The sequence below is a fragment of the Phyllostomus discolor genome, chromosome 1, assembly GCF_004126475.2.
Source record: "Phyllostomus discolor isolate MPI-MPIP mPhyDis1 chromosome 1, mPhyDis1.pri.v3, whole genome shotgun sequence".
NCBI classification, from domain to species: domain Eukaryota; kingdom Metazoa; phylum Chordata; class Mammalia; order Chiroptera; family Phyllostomidae; genus Phyllostomus; species Phyllostomus discolor.
This window is the reverse complement of record NC_040903.2, coordinates 1,328,972-1,349,958: the sequence shown is the minus strand read 5'-3', so window position 1 is coordinate 1,349,958 and position 20,987 is coordinate 1,328,972. Positions and strand designations below refer to the sequence as shown.

General features: G+C 65.3%; 2 protein-coding genes across 15 annotated transcripts in view; one reads left to right on the top strand and one right to left on the bottom strand.

The window, feature by feature from the left end:
• The first annotated feature begins 511 nt into the window (after positions 1-511).
• MFSD10 (major facilitator superfamily domain containing 10) lies at positions 512-4,476 on the top strand. 4 transcript variants are annotated; one of them, XM_036018261.1, is made up of 13 exons: positions 512-638; positions 1,070-1,271; positions 1,376-1,472; positions 1,728-1,831; positions 2,053-2,211; positions 2,294-2,455; positions 2,758-2,866; positions 2,949-3,060; positions 3,248-3,356; positions 3,459-3,549; positions 3,684-3,731; positions 3,814-3,903; positions 4,083-4,476. In XM_036018261.1, the coding sequence occupies exons 2-13, from the start codon at positions 1,098-1,100 to the stop codon at positions 4,196-4,198; spliced, it is 1,371 nt and encodes a 456-aa protein (XP_035874154.1). In that variant the 5' UTR covers positions 512-638; positions 1,070-1,097; the 3' UTR covers positions 4,199-4,476. The 4 variants fall into 4 exon arrangements, with proteins under 4 accessions (XP_035874154.1, XP_028359603.1, XP_035874162.1 ...); XM_028503802.2 differs by having other exon boundaries at positions 516-638; positions 1,009-1,271; XM_036018269.1 differs by having other exon boundaries at positions 528-638; positions 1,074-1,271.
• A 526-nt stretch (positions 4,477-5,002) lies between these two features.
• Positions 5,003-20,987, bottom strand: part of ADD1 (adducin 1) — a 75,631-nt gene continuing 59,646 nt past the window's right edge. Inside the window, exons 8-16 of one of the 11 annotated variants that reach the window (XM_028503811.2) lie at positions 20,410-20,586; positions 19,857-20,201; positions 17,309-17,410; positions 16,614-16,703; positions 15,854-15,946; positions 11,735-11,891; positions 8,935-9,021; positions 6,493-6,897; positions 5,003-6,424 (exon numbers count right to left, since the gene is read on the bottom strand). In XM_028503811.2, coding sequence (XP_028359612.1) covers positions 6,512-6,897; positions 8,935-9,021; positions 11,735-11,891; positions 15,854-15,946; positions 16,614-16,703; positions 17,309-17,410; positions 19,857-20,201; positions 20,410-20,586 — 1,437 coding nt within the window. In that variant the 3' untranslated portion in view covers positions 5,003-6,424; positions 6,493-6,511. Of the gene's footprint in view, positions 6,425-6,490; positions 6,898-8,253; positions 8,289-8,934; positions 9,022-11,734; positions 11,892-15,853; positions 15,947-16,613; positions 16,704-17,308; positions 17,411-19,856; positions 20,202-20,409; positions 20,587-20,987 lie in introns of those variants that run through there. The other 10 variants (XM_028503813.2, XM_036018189.1, XM_036018213.1 and 7 more) reach the window with 10 other exon arrangements.

The window sequence follows — 20,987 nt, the reverse complement described above, 5'->3', positions numbered from 1 at the left end:
GCCAGCTGGAGTCTGCTGCCTTTGCGGTCTCGTCTCTGCTCTCCTGACCTCACGCCCCTCTTTCCTCCTCACCTGCTTGTCCCGCGACTTCGCGCTCGGCACCACATGCAGAAGGAACTGTCCGAGGGGGCACGCGCGGCGTGGAGCCCACGGGGGTGGGGGAGGTTCCAGGGAGGCTGCAGGACAGCCTGCAGCGCTGCGAGGTGGAAGACCCAGAGCCCGGGCGCTCAGAGGGCGGGAGGAGGTTCACCCCTCCGGCAGAGGGCGGGGCACAGGGAACCGTGACGGGGCGGCTGCGATCAGGCCCCGTCGCACAAGTTCTCCGGCCGCGGCCACGCGGGCCCTGCGGCAACAGCCCGCGGCCAAGGGTTGGCGGGGTCAGGGGTCGCCGCCGCAGCAGAGCGCGCCCCACGCCCAGCAACCCAGCCGCCGAGCTGGGGCCGACGTCCCGCCCCGGACCCAGCCGGCCGGAAGATTAAGCGCGGCGGTCCACTTCCGGGGGCGGGGGCGGGGAAATGGGCGGGGCCTGAGCGCCCGCCCCGCCCCGCCCTGACAGCGTGCCTGGCTGGCCTTTCCGCATCCTTCTGTCCATCCACAGGTCCCTCCGTCGGTCGGTACCGAGCGCGCGGCCGCAGCAGGTATGGGCGGGGACCCTGGCGTCCCAGGAGCCGAACCCGGGGTGGAGGTAGGGGAGGCGGGAGTTGTGTTCTGCAGGGCGGGACCACCTTGCGTCCGCCGGGGCCCCAAAGTCCTGCCCTCCACCGGGCCTCAGTTTCCCTGCCCGCTCCACAGGGGGACGTGGGCAGCTGCGCGGAGCGGGGTGGCGCCCGCGGTCCGGGTGCCCCTACCCTGGTCCTGGGACGGTTGGCCTTGGTGGCTGTGGTTTCCTTGCGCAACCCAACTCTCCCGCTGCCTGGGGCCGGGGGCACGGGGTGGGGCAGTGCTCTCTGGCTTTTGGCGGGTCCAGGGTGTGACGGGAGCAGGTGGACTCCGTCTCCCCCGTGGTAGGACCGGCGTCTGGGGCTGGGGTACCCAGAGGTGCCCTCCTGCAGGCCCACCACACCCCCAGCCAGGCCGGATTGAAGTGCCGGGACACCATGGGCTGGGGAGCGGGTGGAAGCTGCACTCCGCGCCCACCAATCCGCCAGCAGCCTGCGTCTGAGACTCGCGTGATCACGGTGGTCTTCCTCGGCCTCCTGCTGGACCTCCTGGCCTTCACTCTGCTGCTTCCCCTGCTGCCCGGGCTGCTGGAGAGCCACAGCCGTGCCCACGTGAGCTCCACGCCCTGTCCTGACGCCTGCCCCCCACAGTGGCTGCCCACTGCCCCCAGCCCCTCGGGGACTCCCCAAGCCGGTCATGCTTCTCCGTCCCCCAGGACCCCCTCTATGGCTCATGGCAGCGAGCAGTGGACTGGTTTGCCGCGGCCATCGGGATGCCAGCAGAGAAGAGGTACAACAGCGTCCTGTTTGGAGGTACGGCTGAACCCCACACTGGAGCCCCTAAGCTCCCATCTGCCTCCTCTTTCCGCTCCCTGGGTCCCCGTCAACCCCAGGTCCTCGTCCACACCTTCTGACCCTCGGGCACAATCTGCCTCCTGTCCGAGTGTCCACTCTCTCGTCAGGGCCACTTCGGCTTCCGGTCCATGGCCTGGGGGTGCAGGACCAGTGTGACCAGACCCTTGGGGACTGACACTGTGTTGTGTTGACCGTGACTTCTGTTTCCTCCAGGTCTGATTGGCTCTGTCTTCTCAGCCCTGCAGTTCCTCTCGGCACCGCTCACGGGGGCCATCTCCGACTGCCTGGGGAGGCGCCCCGTGATGCTCTTGTCCCTGGTACGGGCAGGGAGGGGCGGGTCCTCGAGGGGCCAGTGGCTCCTGTGTCTAAGCCAGGCTGCGACTGCTGCCATGGAACACTGGGAACACGAGTGGCTCTTGGGTGCTCTGGAACATGGCAGGGTCCCAGGGGTGCTGCTGGGTTTGCTGGCCCTGCCCCGGGCCCCTCCCGGCTTTAAGTGACTGACCATGCCTGCCCCTCTGCTCTGGCCCTGAGGCAGGCAGGTCTGGCCTCCTCTTACGCCGTGTGGGCTGCCTCGGGGAGCTTCGCGGCCTTCCTGGCCTCCAGGGTGATTGGCGGCGTCAGCAAGGGGAACGTCAGCCTCTCCACGGCCATTGTGGCCGACCTGGGCTCTCCGCCCGCCCGCAGCCGAGGCATGGTGAGGGCTCATGCCAGGGGACCAGGGTGCAGGGATGCCTGGGCCTGGGTCTCCCTCCGGGCTCAGGCAGCCTTCTCCCCAGGCAGTCCTCGGGGTGGCCTTCTCGCTGGGCTTCACGCTGGGCCCCATGCTGGGCGCCTCCCTGCCCGTGCAGACAGCGCCCTGGCTCGCCCTGCTCTTCGCCGTGTCTGACCTGCTGTTTCTCTTCTGCTTCCTGCCGGAGACGCTGCCCCCGGAGAAGCGGGTACGGTGGGGCCCGGGAACAGCTAACAGGTCCCGGGTCCGGGGACTTGGTTCTGGGGGCCCGCAGGGAACCCCTCGTGGGCGCCAGTTTTGGGTGCCAGGGGAGGCCGGGATGCCGGCTCTTGGAATCCAGAAGCTACTGGGGACGAGGTGCCCCCTCGGGCCCCGTCTCTGAGGCCCGGCAGGTGCCTGGAGGCCAGGCCGCTAGGGCCGAGCTGGTTTGGGCCATGCCCTCCCTGGGCTGCTGGACACAGGGCCACCCCCAGGCCACCAGCAGGCCTCTCCAGTTCTGCCCCCTGCCAGGCGCCCTCCATCACCCTGGGGCTCCAGGCTGCCGCAGACCTGCTCAGCCCCCTGGCCCTGCTCCGCTTCTCCGCCGTGGCCCATGGCCAGGACCCGCCCACCAGAGACAGTAAGGGGCAGCGCGTGCGAGGGTGGGGCTCCCCTGGCTGCCGTCCGCTGGGCCCTCACACGGGGGCCCCTCTGCCCCCCAGGCCTCGACCACCTGCGCCGCCTTGGCCTGGTCTACTTCCTCTACCTCTTCCTGTTCTCGGGCCTGGAGTACACACTCAGCTTCCTCGCACACCAGCGCTTCCAGTTCAGCAGGTGGGTGTGCGGGCCCCGGCGGGACCCCGCCTGGGGGCGCAGCCATCTCCCAACCCCCCCACCCCCGGGTTCAGCCCAGGGACCTGGGCCAGGTAGTGGCTGTCGGCCCAGCGGCCTCTCCTGGCCCAGCCAGGCCGGGCGGCTGGCTGGCTGGCGGGCGGGGGCGCTGAGCCTGCCCCGCTCCCAGCCTGCAGCAGGGGAAGATGTTCTTCTTCATCGGACTCACCATGGCCACCATCCAGGGCGCCTACGCCCGGCGGATCGGCCCCGGCAGAGAAGTCGCAGCGGTGAAGCGGGTATGGGGCGCCCCCGGAAACAACGGGGGCGGGTGGTTTCCCGAGCTCTGTGGAGTGCCCAGAGCCGGTCCTGAGGTCTGCTGTGCCCCCCCACCCCCACAGGCCATCCTGCTGCTGGTCCCCGCCTTCCTCCTCATCGGCTGGGGGCACACACTGCCCGTGCTGGGCCTGGGGCTGCTGCTCTATTCCTTTGGTGAGGGGGTCTGCCCAGGCTGGGGTGGGGGTGGGGAGGGGCGGTGGCCACCCACGGCTGTGAATCCTCCGGGTGCAAGCCCTCAGTCACTCCTCCGGGCTGACGGGCGCCTCACTGATGCCCTCCACCCCCAGCTGCCGCTGTCGTGGTGCCCTGCCTGTCTTCCGTGGTCGCCGGCTACGGTGAGCAGCCCTTCCCGACCGAGGCCATCCCACGTGGGAAGAGGCTGCCAGGCATCTGACGGCCCCTCCCTCTCCCCCGCAGGCTCGCCTGGGCAGAAGGGCACGGTCATGGGCACGCTGCGCAGCCTGGGTGCCTTGGCCAGAGCGGTGGGGCCCATGGCGGCCGCCTCAGGTGAGGGCTGCGGGACAGCACTGGGGCACGCCGTGGGCCCAGGGAGCCAGGCCGCTGCCCCTGGTGGGGACCTCCCACGGCCACCGCCTTGGGCCCAGCTCCATGCCGCCCCCCCAGCCTGGGGGCTGGCGGGCGGGGGCGGGGCGGGCTCACACGGCCGCCCTGCTGTCTCCCCACAGTGTACTGGCTGGTGGGCGCCCCGGCCTGCTTCACCGTGTGCTCCGTGCTCTTCCTGCTCCCCTTCCTCCTCCTGCGGACCCTGCCGCCCCTGGGAGGCACGCTCAAGGCAGAGTAGCTGAGGCAGGACGTCTGAGTCTGGGCCAAGACCACCGCTGACCTCGACCACTGGCCTGACCCCTCTCTTCCCCCCGGGGCCCAGCCGAGGATGTCGCAGGGCCTGGGCCCCAGGGGCCGCTCCACACCCCAGACCAGGGCAACCCTGCCCACTACACACAGAACCAGGGACTCCAAAACCCTGCAGGCTTCCGGTTTGCTTGTTGTTTTTTTTTTACACTTGGGAACAGGCTATCAGCCAGGCGTCTGAATGACAATAAAGCAGCTATTTTATGACAAGCGCCTTCCTCCAGTACACAGCGTACAGCCACCACGCCCCGGGCAGCAGAGGGACCTACACGCCTATTGGCTCCGCTGACCGCAGGGCTGCTCCCTCCCCACGGGTGGGGGTGGGAAGTCAGATGCAGGTCCTCCCAAGGCAGGTCAGCCCTGGCAAGGGGACGCCTGGGGTGTGCGCTGCGCCCCAGCACACTGGGGAGGGGGGCCCCTCCTGCTGGGCTGTCCCCGGCCCCACCTTCCTGCCCGGGCCCCGCCAGACTGACCCCAGGGTCTGCTCTGACAATGGAGGACACGGGCCTGTCTGGGTGGCGTTGGCGCTGGGGCCCTGCCCCGCAGCCCGACCTGCACCGCCAGCCACCGGGGCCCCAGGGCAGGGCAGCTCTGGGTCAGACGGTCCTCCCCAGTGCAAAGGGACCCACGGTGCTTCATCAAGAAGTACAACACTTGGGGGTTTTTTGGAATATGAGACGAACCTGCAGGCCCTATTAAGAAGTCAAAGAAAAGGGACTAAGAGGCAGGGCTGCTCCCTAAGTGCAGACAGGGCACAGGTTAAAGACCTTTATTCGTGAGAGAAATGCGGCACGATGAAGAAAGGGCACAGGGCCTGTGTCTGCATGTGCGACTACACTCCGTGTGTGATACAAAGTTAGAGTAAACTACCAAGGGAAATTAAAGGCGCCACACGTGTGGGATGGAGGGCGGGCCCGAGGAAGAGTCCGTGGCTGACTCGAGGACGGGGCGGAGCAGGGAGCAGGCTGCACCCGGGTGGCGACCGTCAGCACATGGGGAAGCAGTGTGCTCGCCGGGGAGCTCAGCGTGGTGGGTGGTGCCATGTAGCCCGCTTCGGCCCTGCCGGGGGGTCAGACCTGTGGGACTGAGCCCACCTCTGGGGCTTCCCCGAGGGGCTTCTGGGACAAGAGGGGGCGGGCAGGCTGGCACCAGGCAGCTCCCGGACTCGGTCCCCTTGAGGAGCCCGTGTGGCCGCCCGTTGGCTCCCACGAGGGAGCTTTACGCTCTTTTCCAGGGGGCGGAGTTCACGGACAGTTCACAGAAGTGGAGGAGGGCCAGTTAGGGCTCCAGGAGCGACGGGGGCCTGGCGGCTACGGGGACACCCAGGGCCGGCTTCTGCCTTGAGCCGCCCTTGGCCAACCCCAGGTCTGTCTTAGGACGAGGTCAGGAGCAGACCCCCTCTGTCCCGAACCGCCCCCAGACAGGCGAAGAGAAAGGACACAAGTCACCGTTCGTGCTCACAGCTAGCAACGTAAGATGAACTGCAAATCTGCTGAAAGAAAATTCTGGAAAGGACTCTTCCCCGACTACACACCCTCCCTGTGACGGGAGCCGAGAGGCCCCAGTAAGACACTGAGCCCTGAATCTGATCTGGCCGGGGGACCGGTCAGGCCGTGCGTAGGCTGCGCCGGGCGCACACAGGCCCGCCTGCTGCTGGGTGTCCGGCTGAGCCCGCCCGCCTCCCTGAGGCCGCTGCCGCCCCGGGCCGTGGGCAAGCACAGGGGGCTCTCACCGAGGCCCTGTGTACGTGAGCAAAGGGAGCCGCCGAGCAGGGGAGGCCAGCAGGGACGTCTGGGCCAGGCACCTGAGACCGTGGGGTGGGGGGAGCCTAGCAGGGCCGAGCGCGGTCACTTCACAACAGGAGGAGAGCGAGAGCGGTCAGGGCCAGCGCTGCAGGGCCTCCGTGCAGCCGGAGCCCTGACCGGATGGATGCCCCCAGGGAGCGGGACTGGAGGAGCAGCCAGGTGAGCACGGAGGGGGACACGGGACGGAGCCTCCCCGGACCGAGGCTGCAGCCCCGGCGCCGCGGGAGGCCCGTTGGAGCACAGGAGGTTAGCACCGGTCCGCGAGGGGCTGGGTCGGGCGGGGTGGGGGGTCTCTAGCTACATGGGGGTGGGCTCAGCATTCCATTACCGGGAAGACAACACGAGAGAGAGAGAGAGAGAGAGAGAGAGAGAGAGAGAGAGAGAGAGAGAGAGAGGCAGAGAGAGAGACAGAGACAGTCTCGGTTTGGACGGGCGGGCCTTCAGCAGTCGCTCCTCTTCTTGCTCTTCTTCAGGAAGGAAGGGGTGCGGAACTTCTTCTTCTTTTTGGAGGGGGACTTGCCTGGAGACCCGTCACTGCCTGGGTCGGCCGCGGCACCCTCCTCGGCGGCGGGGGAGGAGGCCTCCTCAGCCCCCGGGGCCGGGGCTGGGGCTGGGGCCGGCTCGGGGCTGGCCACCGTGGAGGACCTGGCGGGGCTTGGAGGGCCGCGGGCTTCGCCAAGCCCCTCCCCCTCCTCCTCCTCCTCCTCCTCCTCCAGCGCAGGGAAGCCAAGCGCTTCTGAAGGCTCATCCGGGGACAGGTCAGGGAGAGTCGGCTTAGAGGTGGCGGCTTCGCCGTCGTCTCCTGAAGCGGGGTCCCGTGGCAGGTCTGGGGGGCAGGGCAGGAGAGACCGGGTTAGGACGGCTGCCCAGCCCTCCGAGGGGAGCCTGAGGTGGGCACCGCCCCGCCCAGACGCTGCCCCGGCCTGACTCCAGAGCCTTCTACCAAGACGAGAGGAAGCGACTCGGAGTCAGGCTGCGCCACACGCAGACGCCGTCTCGGGGAGGGTCGTGGCCGGGCCCTTCTCGGGGAAGCCCGCCGACACCGGCAGCCCCCGTCCCGGGCCTCGGCGCCCAGGCAGAGAGGCCGAGGCGAGCCGGGGAGGCGTGTGCTGCGCTCAACCCTTGAGGCGGGGTCTGCCCCGGAACCCTGGGGTGCCGCCACCACACCTGGTCTCCCTAAGGGGAGAGCCACGGGGAGCGACGCAGCCCGTGGAAACCCCAGCTCACCCCCAGACCGTGTGTGAATCAGCATCACATAAACAGAGCCACGTTGGGCGGGAGGGTTAATTAAAGGAAGGGGTCGGGGAGGGGGGCAAAAACCAAGCCACCGAATGATCCGCAGGGACACCTGAAGAACACTGTGCGGCCTGTCTCCAGGAAACAGCCGGGGGCCGGGGGGAGCGAAGACGACCATCGCCAGGCTGGGGGGCGGGGGGGGGGGGGGGGGCGCTGGTTTCACAGACTTTCAGACTAAGAGCCTACGAAGCCCGAACGACTGACAGGCAGGTCAGGAGCACCAGACCATTCAGCCCTTCGGCAATCAGGCCAAGCCTCAGGCGGCCGCTGGAGGCCTGGCCCCAAGCACTGGGCGCCGGGCCGTGGCGGCTGGCACGGCCCCAGGATAACTGACGGCCCGTCCTCGCGGACCCGGGGCAGCAGGAAGTTAGGAGTCACTCTGCAGAGCGTGCAGAGGTGGCCTGTGGATGCTCATGGAAACCTTCATCATCGGACCAAATGTCACATTAAAAAATAGGCCAAATGTCGCTCTTCTGTCCTGAGCTTAAGCAACGATCCACACACGTGTGACTCCCATGTGGCAGATGGCAAAACCCCGCTCTGCCCGAACCTCAGTCTGGACTCGTGCCTCCCCTCAGCAACCCCGAGTCTCCAAGGCCGGACAGGACGACACGCCGCTGTGGGACTTCTGGGGCCCGGAGTGCTCAGCCCACTGCCGCAGTGGCTCACGGGAGCCCTGAGGGCGGGCTGCCCACCACACAGCGCTCAGGTGACTGAGCCCCTTCCAGGAAGGCCACTGGCCAGAATGGGAGGACTGGGTACCAAGTGGGGGGGAAGAAGGGTGGGACAGTGTTTTTATCTTGAACGAACAGAAAACAAAAGGCAGCAAGCAACAAAGCAGCAGCACGAGGCGAAGCGCAGGGCGTCCGCCGGCGGGCGGTACTTACTATGGTAACAGGTACTCTTTAGCACATCCTCCTGCTTGCAACGCAGCCACAGGAAGAGAAAAGCACAGGAGAGAATCTAGGCATTCGGTCACAGCCACCGGGCACCGAGGAGAATGGCCAAGCCATTCTTGTGGACACAGACGGGGTGGGAGGTGAGCCACGGGCTCCCGACGGACATGGGGAGCATGACGTACGAGACTGAGGGACAGACACGGAGGCCACACGCCACAGACATGCAGTGGGTGGTCTGAGAGGCTGACAAAGGCCAGCACTCTCCACGGACTGATGACACGGCAGGTCCAATGACGCCTTGTGCCCAGACAGCTCGGAGGACACTTCCAGAAGCGTGATCCGAGCACAGGAGAGGTTCGGAAATGTGCAGAGTGGGCAAGACGGACCTCTGTCCTCCCAGCTAGGGACAGCTCACAGACGCTCTGCTTTGCCTCAGGTCACCCAGGACAGAGCCAAAACAGGAGCGGCGCGGGCCGGGGCCGGGAGCCTCGAGCCAGCTGGCGCCCACACAAAGGCACACGCCTCACTTGCGTCCGCTGCCCTCCTTCACTGGGCGGAACACGCAGCTCCCCGCCGCCAGCCCTCCCCGAGGATGCCCGCCGCCCCCCCCAGGGCCCTGCACCCTCCCTCACCGGGGCGGCCTCGCCCACCCCCGGCCCAGAGCTCACCTTCGCCCAGCTTGACAGGGGTGCTGGCGGCGGCGGGGCGCTCCGGAGGGCTACCGCCTCTCTGCTCTGCGGCCTCGTCCGCGCGCTCTGCAGGGCACAGAAGGCGAGAAGGGCGAGTCACGCTGCCGCCGGGAGCCTGCACCCCTCAGGAGCAGGTGACCCCCTGCCGCCTCAGGGAGGACGGGCCCCCGAGGGCGCACCCAAGAGACCAGGAAGGGCGCACAGCCACAGCCGTCTGTGTCCTTCTCCACCCCCTCCCCGAAAGAGGGGGAAGGGAGTTCGGCACCACTGGGGTGCGGATCTAGATTTCAGAAAGATTTCACCAACTTTGGACTCCACGTTAACTTCTGCTCTCCCGCGCACCAGAGCCCGCCGAGCCGTCAGTGAGCCCCCCCCCGGCACTGCTGCCCCTCAGCCTGCCCTCCAGCGGGCGGCCCAGGGCGCTCCCCCTCCAGGGAGACTACAGGAGCATTCCTTCGCTTTCAACGTCTTACACAGAGCACTTTCTAACGCAAGTGGACACCTCGCCACTGTAATGCCCGCCTCCCGCCTCTGAAGCACAGCGTGCCGATGAGAACCAGGGCTGCAGAGACCGTGACCCGGGGTCCAGCACGTTCCGAGTCTGCCTGCCCTCAGGGGGCAGCACACACCCCAGTCCCCTCGCTCCTCAGCCCCCTTCTCCCCATGCACCTGCACAGTGACCGCTGAGGGCCGCCAGCTCCCACGCTCTGAACGAGCCTCTGTGATCGGCAGGCCCCGACCTTGCAGAGACGCCTACCCGCAGAGCCTGCGGCCGCCTCCCTGAAGCCAGGAACCTGCCGACCAAGGCCTTCCCATGGACCTCTGCTCCCTGGGGCTCGGCCTCTCTCCTCAGACGGCAGGCACTGACCCTGACCCATGGCACGCCTCCGCCTGTGCCCAGGGCCAGCACCAGGACGCACAGGGGATCCCGGCAGGGCTCACAGAGCATGGTCACAGCTGCCCCACCCGCTCACTTGCTGTAACATCCCTCCTGATTAAGGGGGAGTCTTGTGTGTCTTAGGGTTTGACTCAAAATAGAAAAGGAAAAAGCCCAGGTTTCCCAGAACATGGGAAGGGCACAGAGAGCAGACACACGTGCATGTGACAGGTGGCGACCACACGCGCCCCAGCCCTCAGCCTGCGACAGGCAGCCATGGCGGAGCCCCAGGCAGCTCTCCGCAGGGCCCCGTGTGCCACTCAAGACTGCTGACCGGAATCGGTGTGGGCTGTGTCGATGTGCGGTGAGTCTTACCTGTAATGCACGTGTAAGGGAAAGGGACAGGCAGGGACAGTGTAACACTTCCTGCACTCAATCCAGCAGTAGCATTTTGCACAACTCAAATTCCAACGGCAGCAGCAGCTGGTCTAATGCAAGACGCGCAAGGAGGTGAACTGGGCGAGTCAGAGACGGGGAGCAGCAGAGAGCTCCCAGGAGAGTCACCTGCTGACCCCGAGTGCGTGGCCAGGAGACACCCACTATGGGGCCTCACTCCCGGGAAACTGGCTCCCAGGGCGAGCGGAGCGGGAGGTGCGGGCCGACGTCGTCCCTGAGGCTTCAGCACCAAGGCCAAGGCTGCGCCTGCGGCCCTGCAGACTGACACGGGCACCTCCTGGTGGGCGGACGTCGTGCCCTGGGTCCTCCTGGTGCCAGCCACGGGTGCTCGGGGGAAGGGGCGTGGGCCCTCTGGAGCCTTCGTGGGAGAGGCTGGGGGGGGCGTGCTTCTCCCGTCAGTTCTCACAATACCTGAACCTACTTTTAAAACCTGAAGTTCGGAACAACCTGCCCTGTGAGGCCTGGCTCTCGGAGCCATTTGTCCCCCCTTGCTGTGCAACAGCCCCGTCCCATCCTACACAAACACGACCTCCCCGGCCAGCGAGTTCCCAAGAGGGGAAAGAGCCAGGCCTGGCAAGCAGCCACTGTGCCGGCCGGGAGGCGGCGGGGAGTGCGGAGACGAGGGCGTGCCGGCCCCCTGGCTGTGAGCGCCAGCGGGTACGGAGAGGAGCCCGCGGCCGCGCCGCCGAGAGAGCGGACTGTGTGCCGGCCCCTGGACCAGGGCCGGCCGGGCGCCGCCACACACGCCTCGTTCCCGGGACCCGCCCCACCCGTCTCGGCGTCGCTGTGAGCACCGGGTGGGGCGCATGCGTTCGCAGCGCTGGGCACGGAGCCTGGCACTGGGTGACTGCTCAGAGGTGGCCAACAAGTGTTAACTGAGACCCCCGCCTCAGAGCAGACCCCTTCTCTGCCAGGCTCTCGGAGAAGACACACGTGTCTGACGCTGTCTCTTACGAACGACAGGGAGCCCAGCGCTGCCACCAACGGCTCCAGAGAAACGTCCCCGTCACTCAACATGGTCGGCAGTCCCGCTAAAGACCTGGCCCCACTCAGCACGCACGGAGCTCTCCGGGGGGCAGCGGGCCCGTGGGGCTGGTGGGGGCATGAGGCTCCACGTGCCCCCCTCCTCCCTGTCTCACCACGCCCTCACGGTAACTTCTGACGACCAGGGCGCCTCCTGGCCCGGTCCCCTGCCCCGGCGTGGGGCTGGGCGCTGGAGTGCTCGGCCGTCATCTCTCCCACATGCACTGTGGGTCCCCAGGCAGAGCACTCTTGGGGGGGGGGGGGGGGGCCGACCTGTTCTCTCGGGGCCTGCCTGAGGAGGAGGGAGGGAGGGAGCACGGGAACTCTCTGTCCCGAACCAGACACCTGGGGTGCAGAGGCGCTCCCTGCATACCCAGACACGCCGCACCTGCCGTGCTGCCGGCCCTCTGCGCGAGTGCTCACCTGAGGGGCCCTTGTGCTTGCGCTCCACCTCCCTGCGGTACTCCTCCAGCTCCTGGTCGGTGAGCGTGGTGAAGGGGTTGGGGCCCGTGGTGCTCACAATGACATGGGGCTGGTACTCCTTCTCAATGATGGCCTTGGAGGCTGTCACCAGCTCCCCCTGAGGACAAAGAGGGAGGCCAGGTCTGTGGGGGCCCCACCACGGGGACTCCCTCCTCCCAGGCTGGGTGCAGGCAGGGGGCAGGCAGCGCTCCGGGGCACACACACCCCTGTGGCGCAGGCTGAGCCACAGCCGTCAGTGGGAGCAGCCAGAGAAGTGACCCCGGGGCAGCACACAGGGGGAGAGTCCTAGGAGGGTCCTCGGGTTTCGGAAGCAATGTTGGCAAGTGCAGGTGGGGCGGGGAGCACCACGCCCGCCGACACGGTGAGCGGGCGTTAAGGACCCCCCCCCCATGTCAGGTTGCCACAGACCACCGCACTCAGGTGAGGCATGCTCCTGGGTCTGCTTCCATTCTGAGAGCACAGGTAAGTTCTGTTCTTTTGACATAAACACCAGTGCCTGAGGAATTTGGGAAACTGAGAATGTGCAGAAAAAACAAGAGAGCAAAGCACTGTATAGTGCCCATGCCAGTCCAGTCTCCCAGGAGAAGGCAGCCCCAGGAGGCTGGCTGGACACAGGGAGTGGGGCAGGCCCTGAGGGAGAAGGGGAGGGCACCAGGTGGGCAGCCCTTGGGGCTGTGAAGCCCAATGGGTACCCCCTCGTCCCAGCACGGCTGTGTGCCCCACAGCTCAGCCTGCTGAGCCCCCAAGTGCTCAGGGGCTCACCTTTGAGAGTTAAGCAGGACTCACTCATGTGCCCATTACTTAATGGGAGCTTCCAACAACAACTGAAGAGAATCCAAAATCATTTTGGTCCCAGGCCCGCTCCGTCAGCGCTCTCCTCAGCGAGGGGTGAGCCCCGGAGGCAGACAGCACCCCAACCAGTGCACACAGAGCCAGACCCAGGCCAGGGGAGCCTGGGCTGAGCGGCCCCGGTCCCGTGAGCTGGGTACCGAGCGTCTGGAGCACTCTGCGGCTGATCAGTGACAACCACTCAGGGGACAGAACCCAGGGGACAGAAGAAAAGGACCTGCCGACACCAGCAACCTGTGCTCAGAGAGACTCAAGACTGAAGATGGCCTGGGCGGGCAGGCTTCTCTCAGGGCAGGCCTGGCCCAAGCTGACCAGCTCTCCGTCCAGAGGCAGCCCCACCGCACTCACCAAGACAGGGACCGGGACCCTCCTCTGCCGCTCAGCAGCCCTGTGGCCCGAGACAAGCCCCTTCCTGTCCGCGGGCCCATTTCACCAGTCCCGAGGGGGGTCTGCTGGGCCAGCCATGGCTCAGGTCCCGCTACGCACCGACACAATCAATCGACTGCAACCTGGCTGGCGGCCCGTGCACCCTGGTGTCACTGCCCGTGACACAGGGAGGTGACAGGAGACTTAAGAAAAAAGCACACATCCATTTAAGTCAGATGTTCAAAATCAGTGAAGGAAAACCATCAAGACCTGACCACCACAAGGACGACCTTTGGACTACTAGGCCCCAAGGCCCTTCCTGTGCCAGGACACCCGGCCCTCTAGGCGCGACATGGCTGCTTCTGGCCACTGCTGGCAGGGGCTCCCTCCCCAGGGAGGGCCAAGCTGGCGTTAGAAGAAAGAGCCATGCTCGAGATGCAGAGAGAAACACGCCCCGTGGGAGCCGCCCAGCTGTGAGGTCGGGTGTGAACGTGGAGGCTCTGGCCGCATCCCTGAGGTCCGGCCCCTGCCAGGGCCCTACACAAAGCAGGCGCCCAGCCACTGCCCCGCCCGGGGCTGAGGCAGCCTGAGGGGAATGACAGCCCCTCCCACAGCGCAGCCCTGGGCTGGCGACCGGGCCTCTCTGGGCATCGGGTTTTCACCCGCCAAACCTACACAGACGTGCATGTACACCTGGGCCAAGCACACGCGGGGCGCTGCACAGCAGCTTCCCCAGGGAACCTGCCAGGCAGCCCCAGGCCCCTCGCGTTCCAGCCGGGCAGCCCGGAGGGAGGCGGGCGCCTGGCCCTGCGCACAGGGATGCGGCAGAGCAGGCCCCGGGGCCGTACACGCCCCCAGCAGAACTCCTCGCGGTGCTGAGCAGCCTCCAGCGCAAACCTTCGGGCCCTGCTCTCCAACGACTGGAGCCCGAGGGCGGCCAGAGCGGCCGTGCTCCGGCACGCACAGCACTGAGTCAAGGCGGGCCTGGGCTGGCCTCCTGGGTCCGGGACACTGGCACGCAGGGTGTGGCTGGGGACTCGCTGCCCTTCTTCCGTCAGAAGACACGGGGGAGACAGAAGCAAAGGAAAGACGTTCCGGAAGAGCCCAACCTCCTTGGCCCCACGTGCCCGCTCCTCGGGCTCCTCGGTGGGAAGCAAACAGCTGCAGGCTCGCTCCCGGAGAGAGGACATCTGTGGGGCGGTAACAAACACGCTCCTTTCAACTGGCCAAGGACAAGGTCGCCTTGCCAGTGAGCGGTGCCACCTTTCAAAAGGAGCACGGTGACCTGTGCTCGGCGGTCCCCACATGTCTCGGAAGTGAGCCCCGGCAGCGGCGCCAGGGTCAGAGCACACCCTCACCTCCAGAGGAAATGCGCTTTGTCACGGGAAGGTGGCCAGGGTGCAAACCTGAGCACCCAGAAGAGGGCAGCGGGAAAACCAGAAGCTGGAGCGGGGGTCTCTGCAGGGCACATCTCCGCTGCTGGGCTCAGCACAGACCCTGCAGGGTCCAGTCTGGCGCTTGGCCCTGCAGAGGACGCAGGACTCGCTGGGAATCCCACCCCCACAGCCAGCCAGGGAGGGGCCCGCGCCACACGCCATCTAACAGGCAACTGCGATGCACTCCCAGGCGAGAGCACCACTGGACAGAGCGGAACCAGCCCTGGGACCGGACGAGGGACTGGCCAGCACAGCGGCCTCCCGCACAGAGGGCCGGTCTGCCACCCGGGCAGGCAGCCCTGAGGCACAGGCAGCAAGCACTGCAGGCGGCCCGATGCCAGAGCGCCCGCCTGAAGCGGCCCCGCTGCAAAGCGGGGGGCTGTGCCACTCGGTGAGCCCCCGGGGCTCCAGGCTCCGCACGTGAGATGAAAGAATGAGGATCTGACAAGACCACGCAGTGTGGAAACACAAAAACCAAGTGGACAGGCAAGAGGCCATCTCTTTCCCATGGTCTAAGGAGCTCCTCCAAGAATGGTTGCAGGAAATGTATTTTAAGGACAAGAGGAATGCGACCCGTGAATATAATACATAAATATGCAAAATAATGTCCTTAGGGAAGAAGACAGAACACAGAATGCCTCCAACAAACCAGCTTCTCCCTGGCACCTGGAGCACGGGTAAGAGGGTAGCTGCCTCTCCCGGGAGGTGTGCTAACGGACGGACACGGGCGCCCAGCTGGGGCCCTCACCCTGCACCTGCAGGGCCTCAGAGCTTGTGGCGGGCAGGTCCCCCACCCGGGCACCTGCTGCCAGATGGAGTTCCCCTACTGAGCACGCCCGCTATGCGTACACAAGGAGAACTGTAATTTTGGGTTTCAAATTTTCACAAGTCTTTTTCCCTCCTGCAACATTAAAAAATTGCCTAGGTTTTTTTGAAAGGTCAAAACAAACACATTTCATCAATAAGGGCCGACAAAGACGGTCTTGCTTCCTTCCCTGCTTCTGTGAAACGACATCTTTCAGTTACACCACCTCCAACTGCACGTTTGTCGCATTAGGGTTGCAACTGAGCAGGTGAAGGAGAGAGTCGCACAGGGCAGTGCCACCACTGGCCAGAGTCACACGTGGAACTTCAGAAAAGGACCCCATCGCTAAAACTGCCACCTTTCCGCAACAAGGAGAATGCCGAAAACTGGAAAGATAACTTTGTATCAGATGTGGCAACTGCGGAATGGAGCAGGCAGAACAGAACCTTCCGTACTGTCTCACAAATGACTCGGAGGGAGACCTGGGCACAGGCCAGACCTGTGTCAGCCGCCGCGGCACCGCCAGCGGGGGCAGACAGTGTGGGGCGGGCAGGCGGAAGGCAGCGTGTGCCGCCAGGTAATTAAGGGCAGGGCAGCGAGTACCTTTCTAAAAGAGAGAGACTGAGCTGGACTAAAGGTCTGCTCTGTGAGCTCGAGCCCTTCGATTGTCTCCGTGCAGTCGGACAGGGGTGCGTCCTGCAACAGTAAACTGAGTGAGCAGAGCCCCAGGCCCAGCCTGAAGTACCAACCGAGCCCACAGGATGGCGCCGCCGAGAGCATGCAGCAGAGACAGCCCTCACAGGGAAGGCGCGGAGTGGGGTGGGGTGGGGTGGGGTGGGTTGGGGGGCGCACGTGACCCCGGAGTCAGGAGCACAGCTGGCCACTCAGAAGAGGCAGTGACCACCACCTGCCCTGCAGTCACGTGTGAGGTTTCGGGGGCAGCCGCTCACACGGTTACCCTCAACGGGCCCCGCGGTGCCGTCTCTCTCTGGCAATGCGGGTCGCTGCTGACCACACCGACAGGTCCCCTCTGCGGCCACCGTCCCCAAGCAGCACTGGGCTGCTGAGACAGCAGCGTGCACGAGAGCAAGTCCGCCAAACCCCTCGCCTAGCACTTCACACAGGGCACCGTGCTCCAGCCGGGCGCGCCGGCCCCCCGGCGGCTGTGCGGCTGGCGCAGGCATGCACCGCACGGGGCAGGCTGGAGGGGACGTGCCCCAGGCATGCTCGTGCTTGGCCTATCAGGGAAACACGGCTGTGACTGCTTATCGTGAAGGTTTCCAACAAAGACCGTCGCCTAGAACACTTACCTCACAGTCACGCTCTCCCATCTTAAGAGTAACAAGAATTTCTGAGTGCTCACCTGGACGAGGCTCCTGTCCATCATTACACCAGACAAAACCTGGGACTGGGGACCGGCCGTCTTAATGTCCTGTAAGTTCTGCTCTCGGATCTGAGGACAGCAAGAGGGAGAAACACGCATCAGCAGCACACAGACGCCTCGCCGGGACTGGGACTCACGCCCACAGCCACGTGCCAGCTGCACCTCCCGTGTGCCCTGCCCACACTGGTCCTACGTGACCACCCTGCCTGCTGTGTGGCGCTGACCCCGCCAGCTCAGGAGCCGTGGGTCAGAGGGCAGGGCGGGCCCACCCCTACGTTCGGCACCCTGAATGCTTGGGGCGAGAAACACTCCCTCACTGCAGGGGACCCCCTGAGTGCCCACCATACGGGGACGCTGAGCAGGGCGGGTCCACGTTCTGACACACCGCACGCCCACAGCTCCCCACGGAGCCCGGAGAGGCAGGAGCAGGCTGTGCAGCCTCTAGCCCTGCCCTGCCGTGTGGGCGCCAGGTGAAGAACCAGGCCCCAGCTGCCTGTGCTCTCGCGTCACACTGCTGGCACAACAGCAGGAGCAGTGCACGGCGACCTCAGCCGCAGCTGTGGGGGCAGCAGAGGTCCCGGGCCAGAGCACACACTCCCTGCCCCCGCGGCAGTGAGCATCCGTCCTCCCGCCGAGGCCTCTGCCCGCCCGCCGGCCCGCCCCGGAGCACGCACCTTGTTCCTCATCTCCTGGACCTCTTTCGGGTTTGTGTTCAACGGAACAAACAGGTTAGGGACGGCAGAGGTGGAAGTTCTATGTCCATCCTCTTTAGTCCACTGCAATGTCAAGAACAGTGGGAACGTCAGAACCGGCACGGCGGGAAGCAACACCACAGCATCCAACCTGTCCAGCTCCTCTTACACCTTGTCATGCACTGAGCGCATCAGAGAGTGAACCAATGCCCACACCCCTGTGCCCTGCGGCCCTCGGGGGGGCCAGGCGTGTCCAGACAGACACCAGGAGTGGTGGAGGCCAGAGTCGTGACTAAGTGGCCTGGGCCACAGAGAAAGCCCAGCTGGACTCTGGGGTCTGACACAGGCTGACGACAGCTGTGCCTGTGACTCCCATGGGCTCGCCAGTGGGACCCTCCAGAGCACATTGGTTCACCACTCCGAGCATCGTCGACACCAAAGCCAGCTGGAAGCATGAGATGACAGGGTCGTGGGAAGCGCTGTGACGTGCCACCCACAGGGAGGGACGACCCGGCACTGGGAGGCAGGAGTGGGCATCACCAAAGTTCTGCACTACAACAAACCACACGTCGGAATGCACTGTTGCGTGGCTGTTTCAGCCCAGGAGGTGTGCTGAATGAACGCTTAGGCACCCAGTGGAAGATTTGGTGATGTCAAATATTTTATATAACATTGTATTTTGTTACAAAAATATCCCAGGCGCACTTGAAGCGCTATGGTCCTCGCCAGAAGGCTGTTTTAGGTGTCAGTGCACACCGCCAGCACCCTGCGCCTTTCAACTCTGTGTCTCGAGTCGGACGTGACCCTTCCATTCACACTGTAATTCTGAGGCACGAGCAGGCACTGAGCATTAAAACAAGCCCCCTTTAGAGAGCAAATGCCGTGCTCCTCAGTGTTCCCAAGAGACACCAAGGAGCCGTAACCGTGAGCCTGGAAAGGAAGCGGCGGGAGCGGCGGGGCTCAGCCACTGTGCGGGAGGGCGATGGGCGTGGAGCCACGAGGTACTCACTGACGTCCTCCTCCGATTAAACCACTCCGGCTTTCCATTAAAGACAAGTGTCAGTGGAACAAGAACACAGCAACCTCGGGAGCGTGAGGCATTTGCAGACTTGAAACGATCACTGTTAAGTGAACATACCGACCTGGGAGCGTGCACGGGCGTGTCCCTCCAGGACGAGACACCGTTCCAGGGCTGGCCACAGTCTCCCTCCACGGCGGCACCACTACAACACCCCAACACATCCACCCCTCTTCACGCGAACACTGAACGCAGCTCAAAGCCGCGGCCACACACAGACCTCGGAACAATCCGGCCTGGCACACAGCCCCATGTACTGGGACCAGCAGCACAGGCTGCTTGGGCCCACGCCCTTTCACAAGTGAGGTCAGTCAAAACGAAACGAACTATGTGCAAGAGGAAAAAGAGGGAGAGGGCGGCTGGGGGAGGGGGAGGCGGGGGAGGGCAGGAGGGCGGAAGGCAGGAGACAGGGAGGAGAAGGGATGGGCTTGAACCTGGAGCCCCTGCCCGCACAGGTGGCACAGAGCTCCACCCCCAGCTGGGCACCAGGAAGACACCAGGACCACCTGGAAGCACAAGACTCCCTCCCCGACACGTCTGTGGGGTGAGACGCGGGACAGGAGGCCCCGAGTGCCGACGGGCAGGCACCCACCGTGTCGGGACAGCCGAGCTCCTCTCGTCTGCACTAGAGCTAGTCACGCAGAGGGGGTCTGTCCCACCTCCGTGTCCACGGGACCCACTGGAGGAGCAGGGCGCTGCCACAGGCCAGGGGAGGGGCCCTGCAGACCGTCCTCACAGAGGCGGCCAAGTGCCAGGCCCCAAGAGCGGCCCGGGGTCGGGTGGCCAGGAGCGCGAGGCACGCCGGCAGCAGCCCCCGCCACGGGCGCCCGTGCTGCACGTGGGCCGTGCCGCACCCGGCAGGAGCCCGGAGACTCCCCGCGCCGCCGTCTACTCACATGCACAGTCCATGCAGGGGCAGCTGCCGAGGGCGTTCGGAGGCTTTGGGACACGAGCAGGGAAGGCCAGCGAGAGGACTGGCCGGCTGAGGGCCCGCCAGGGGCCGTGAGGGGAAACTGCTTAAGAAAGCACTAGAGACGCCAAAGAGCGGAGTCCGCGACACCCGGACACCCCTGGTGCCGGCAGCGCGGAGCGGGCAGGCTCCGAGTGGGCCGCCTCGCGGTGCGAGAAGCGTTAAGATTCCGTTAGGATTCCGCAGAGACAAGACGGGTTAAAGGGCAGCTCCTAGGGCGAGGCTAACACGCGTGTTAGTTGGTACTTTTGCCACAACAGAGGTGCAGTTACCGGAGAAGAACAACGTATCTTAAGCAGTTTCAAGCAGACAGCATTGCGACTGAGGCACTAAGTGGACACGGGTTCCGGCTGCAGGAGGCTAACGAACGGGAAGGTGTGCCGTGAATCGGGCCAGCGGGGCCGGTTCCCAAAGCCTCCGAAGCCCCAGCCACCCGACTTGCTCTACATCATCTAACTATGAACAGTAAGGTAGGCACAGACCAAGCAGTTGGTAATACAGCTTGGCACGCAGACACCGGACGAGAGAGACTGCAGCAAAGGTTTCACGTGATCGTGTGTAATGTTCGTCCACACCTTAGTCTTCGACTTGGGGCTGCTTCCGCTCTGCCCTTCCTCGGAGGCAGCGTCCCCCCGGCCAGAGTTCGGCCGCCTTGTCTTCTCTCGCTGCTGCTTCTGAAAACTGTGTCTGAGCGGGGAGCAAGTGCCCGCGTCGCCGTCACTAGCAAAGGAGAGACCTGTGACAGCAGCAGGGAGCTCCACGTCGCTGTACTTCTTCGACTTCTCCCGCAGAGCCGGGTATCGGTACGGGTAGCCGGTCCTGTAGCCCTAGGGCCGGAGGGAGCAGAACGCAGTCAGCACTCCGCCTCTGCCGCGGAGACCCGCCGCGGCAGGCGGTGCGGGGACGCCCGGGTGCAAGTGCCCAGACGCCGCAGGAGGGCAGCAGCCCCGGACTGCAGCCCTGCCCGCTCCAACACCACTGACGTCCGTGCGTCTGCACGGCACCTTTGTCGTCAAGGGGCAGCGACGTGCGTACCAGGTTATCGAGCATCCGCATGAGGGCTTCAAACTCCTGCTCGCCGACCAGCCACTGAGGAGGGGCGCCGGTGCTCTCCCCTGCGGGGGACTCCGGGGAGCGGGACTTGGCTTTGTACTTCCCAGGGTCCAGGAGCACTAGGTTGTCTGGCCCTCCTGCACTGGCCAGAGTTCGAACCTTTTCAGAACAAGCGAGCGTTACCATTGGAGCTGCTGACGGAGGGCACGGGAAGAACAACTATGAGAAGTCACGTGAACAGAAATACAGATTTCAAAGGCAACCAAATCACCGAGTCTGCGAAGGAGAAAAGCAGGGTGCACAGTGACGGACTAATGACAGTTATTTCAGAAGTTTTTCTTCAGCCTGACAGAAGTATTAGGTACGCCTACGTGATGGAGAAATGGGAAATAAAGCCCCTTCAGAGCACATGAGGCAGAACGGGGAAGGCACTGCCACAGAGACACAAGTTGGGGTGTCGGTGGGGAGAACCAACGAGGGGCCGCACACTGTAGGTGTCTAAGTGGCACCTGCAGCCCCGAGGCTGCAGGCAAGTCTCCAGCTCTCTGCACCTGCTTTGC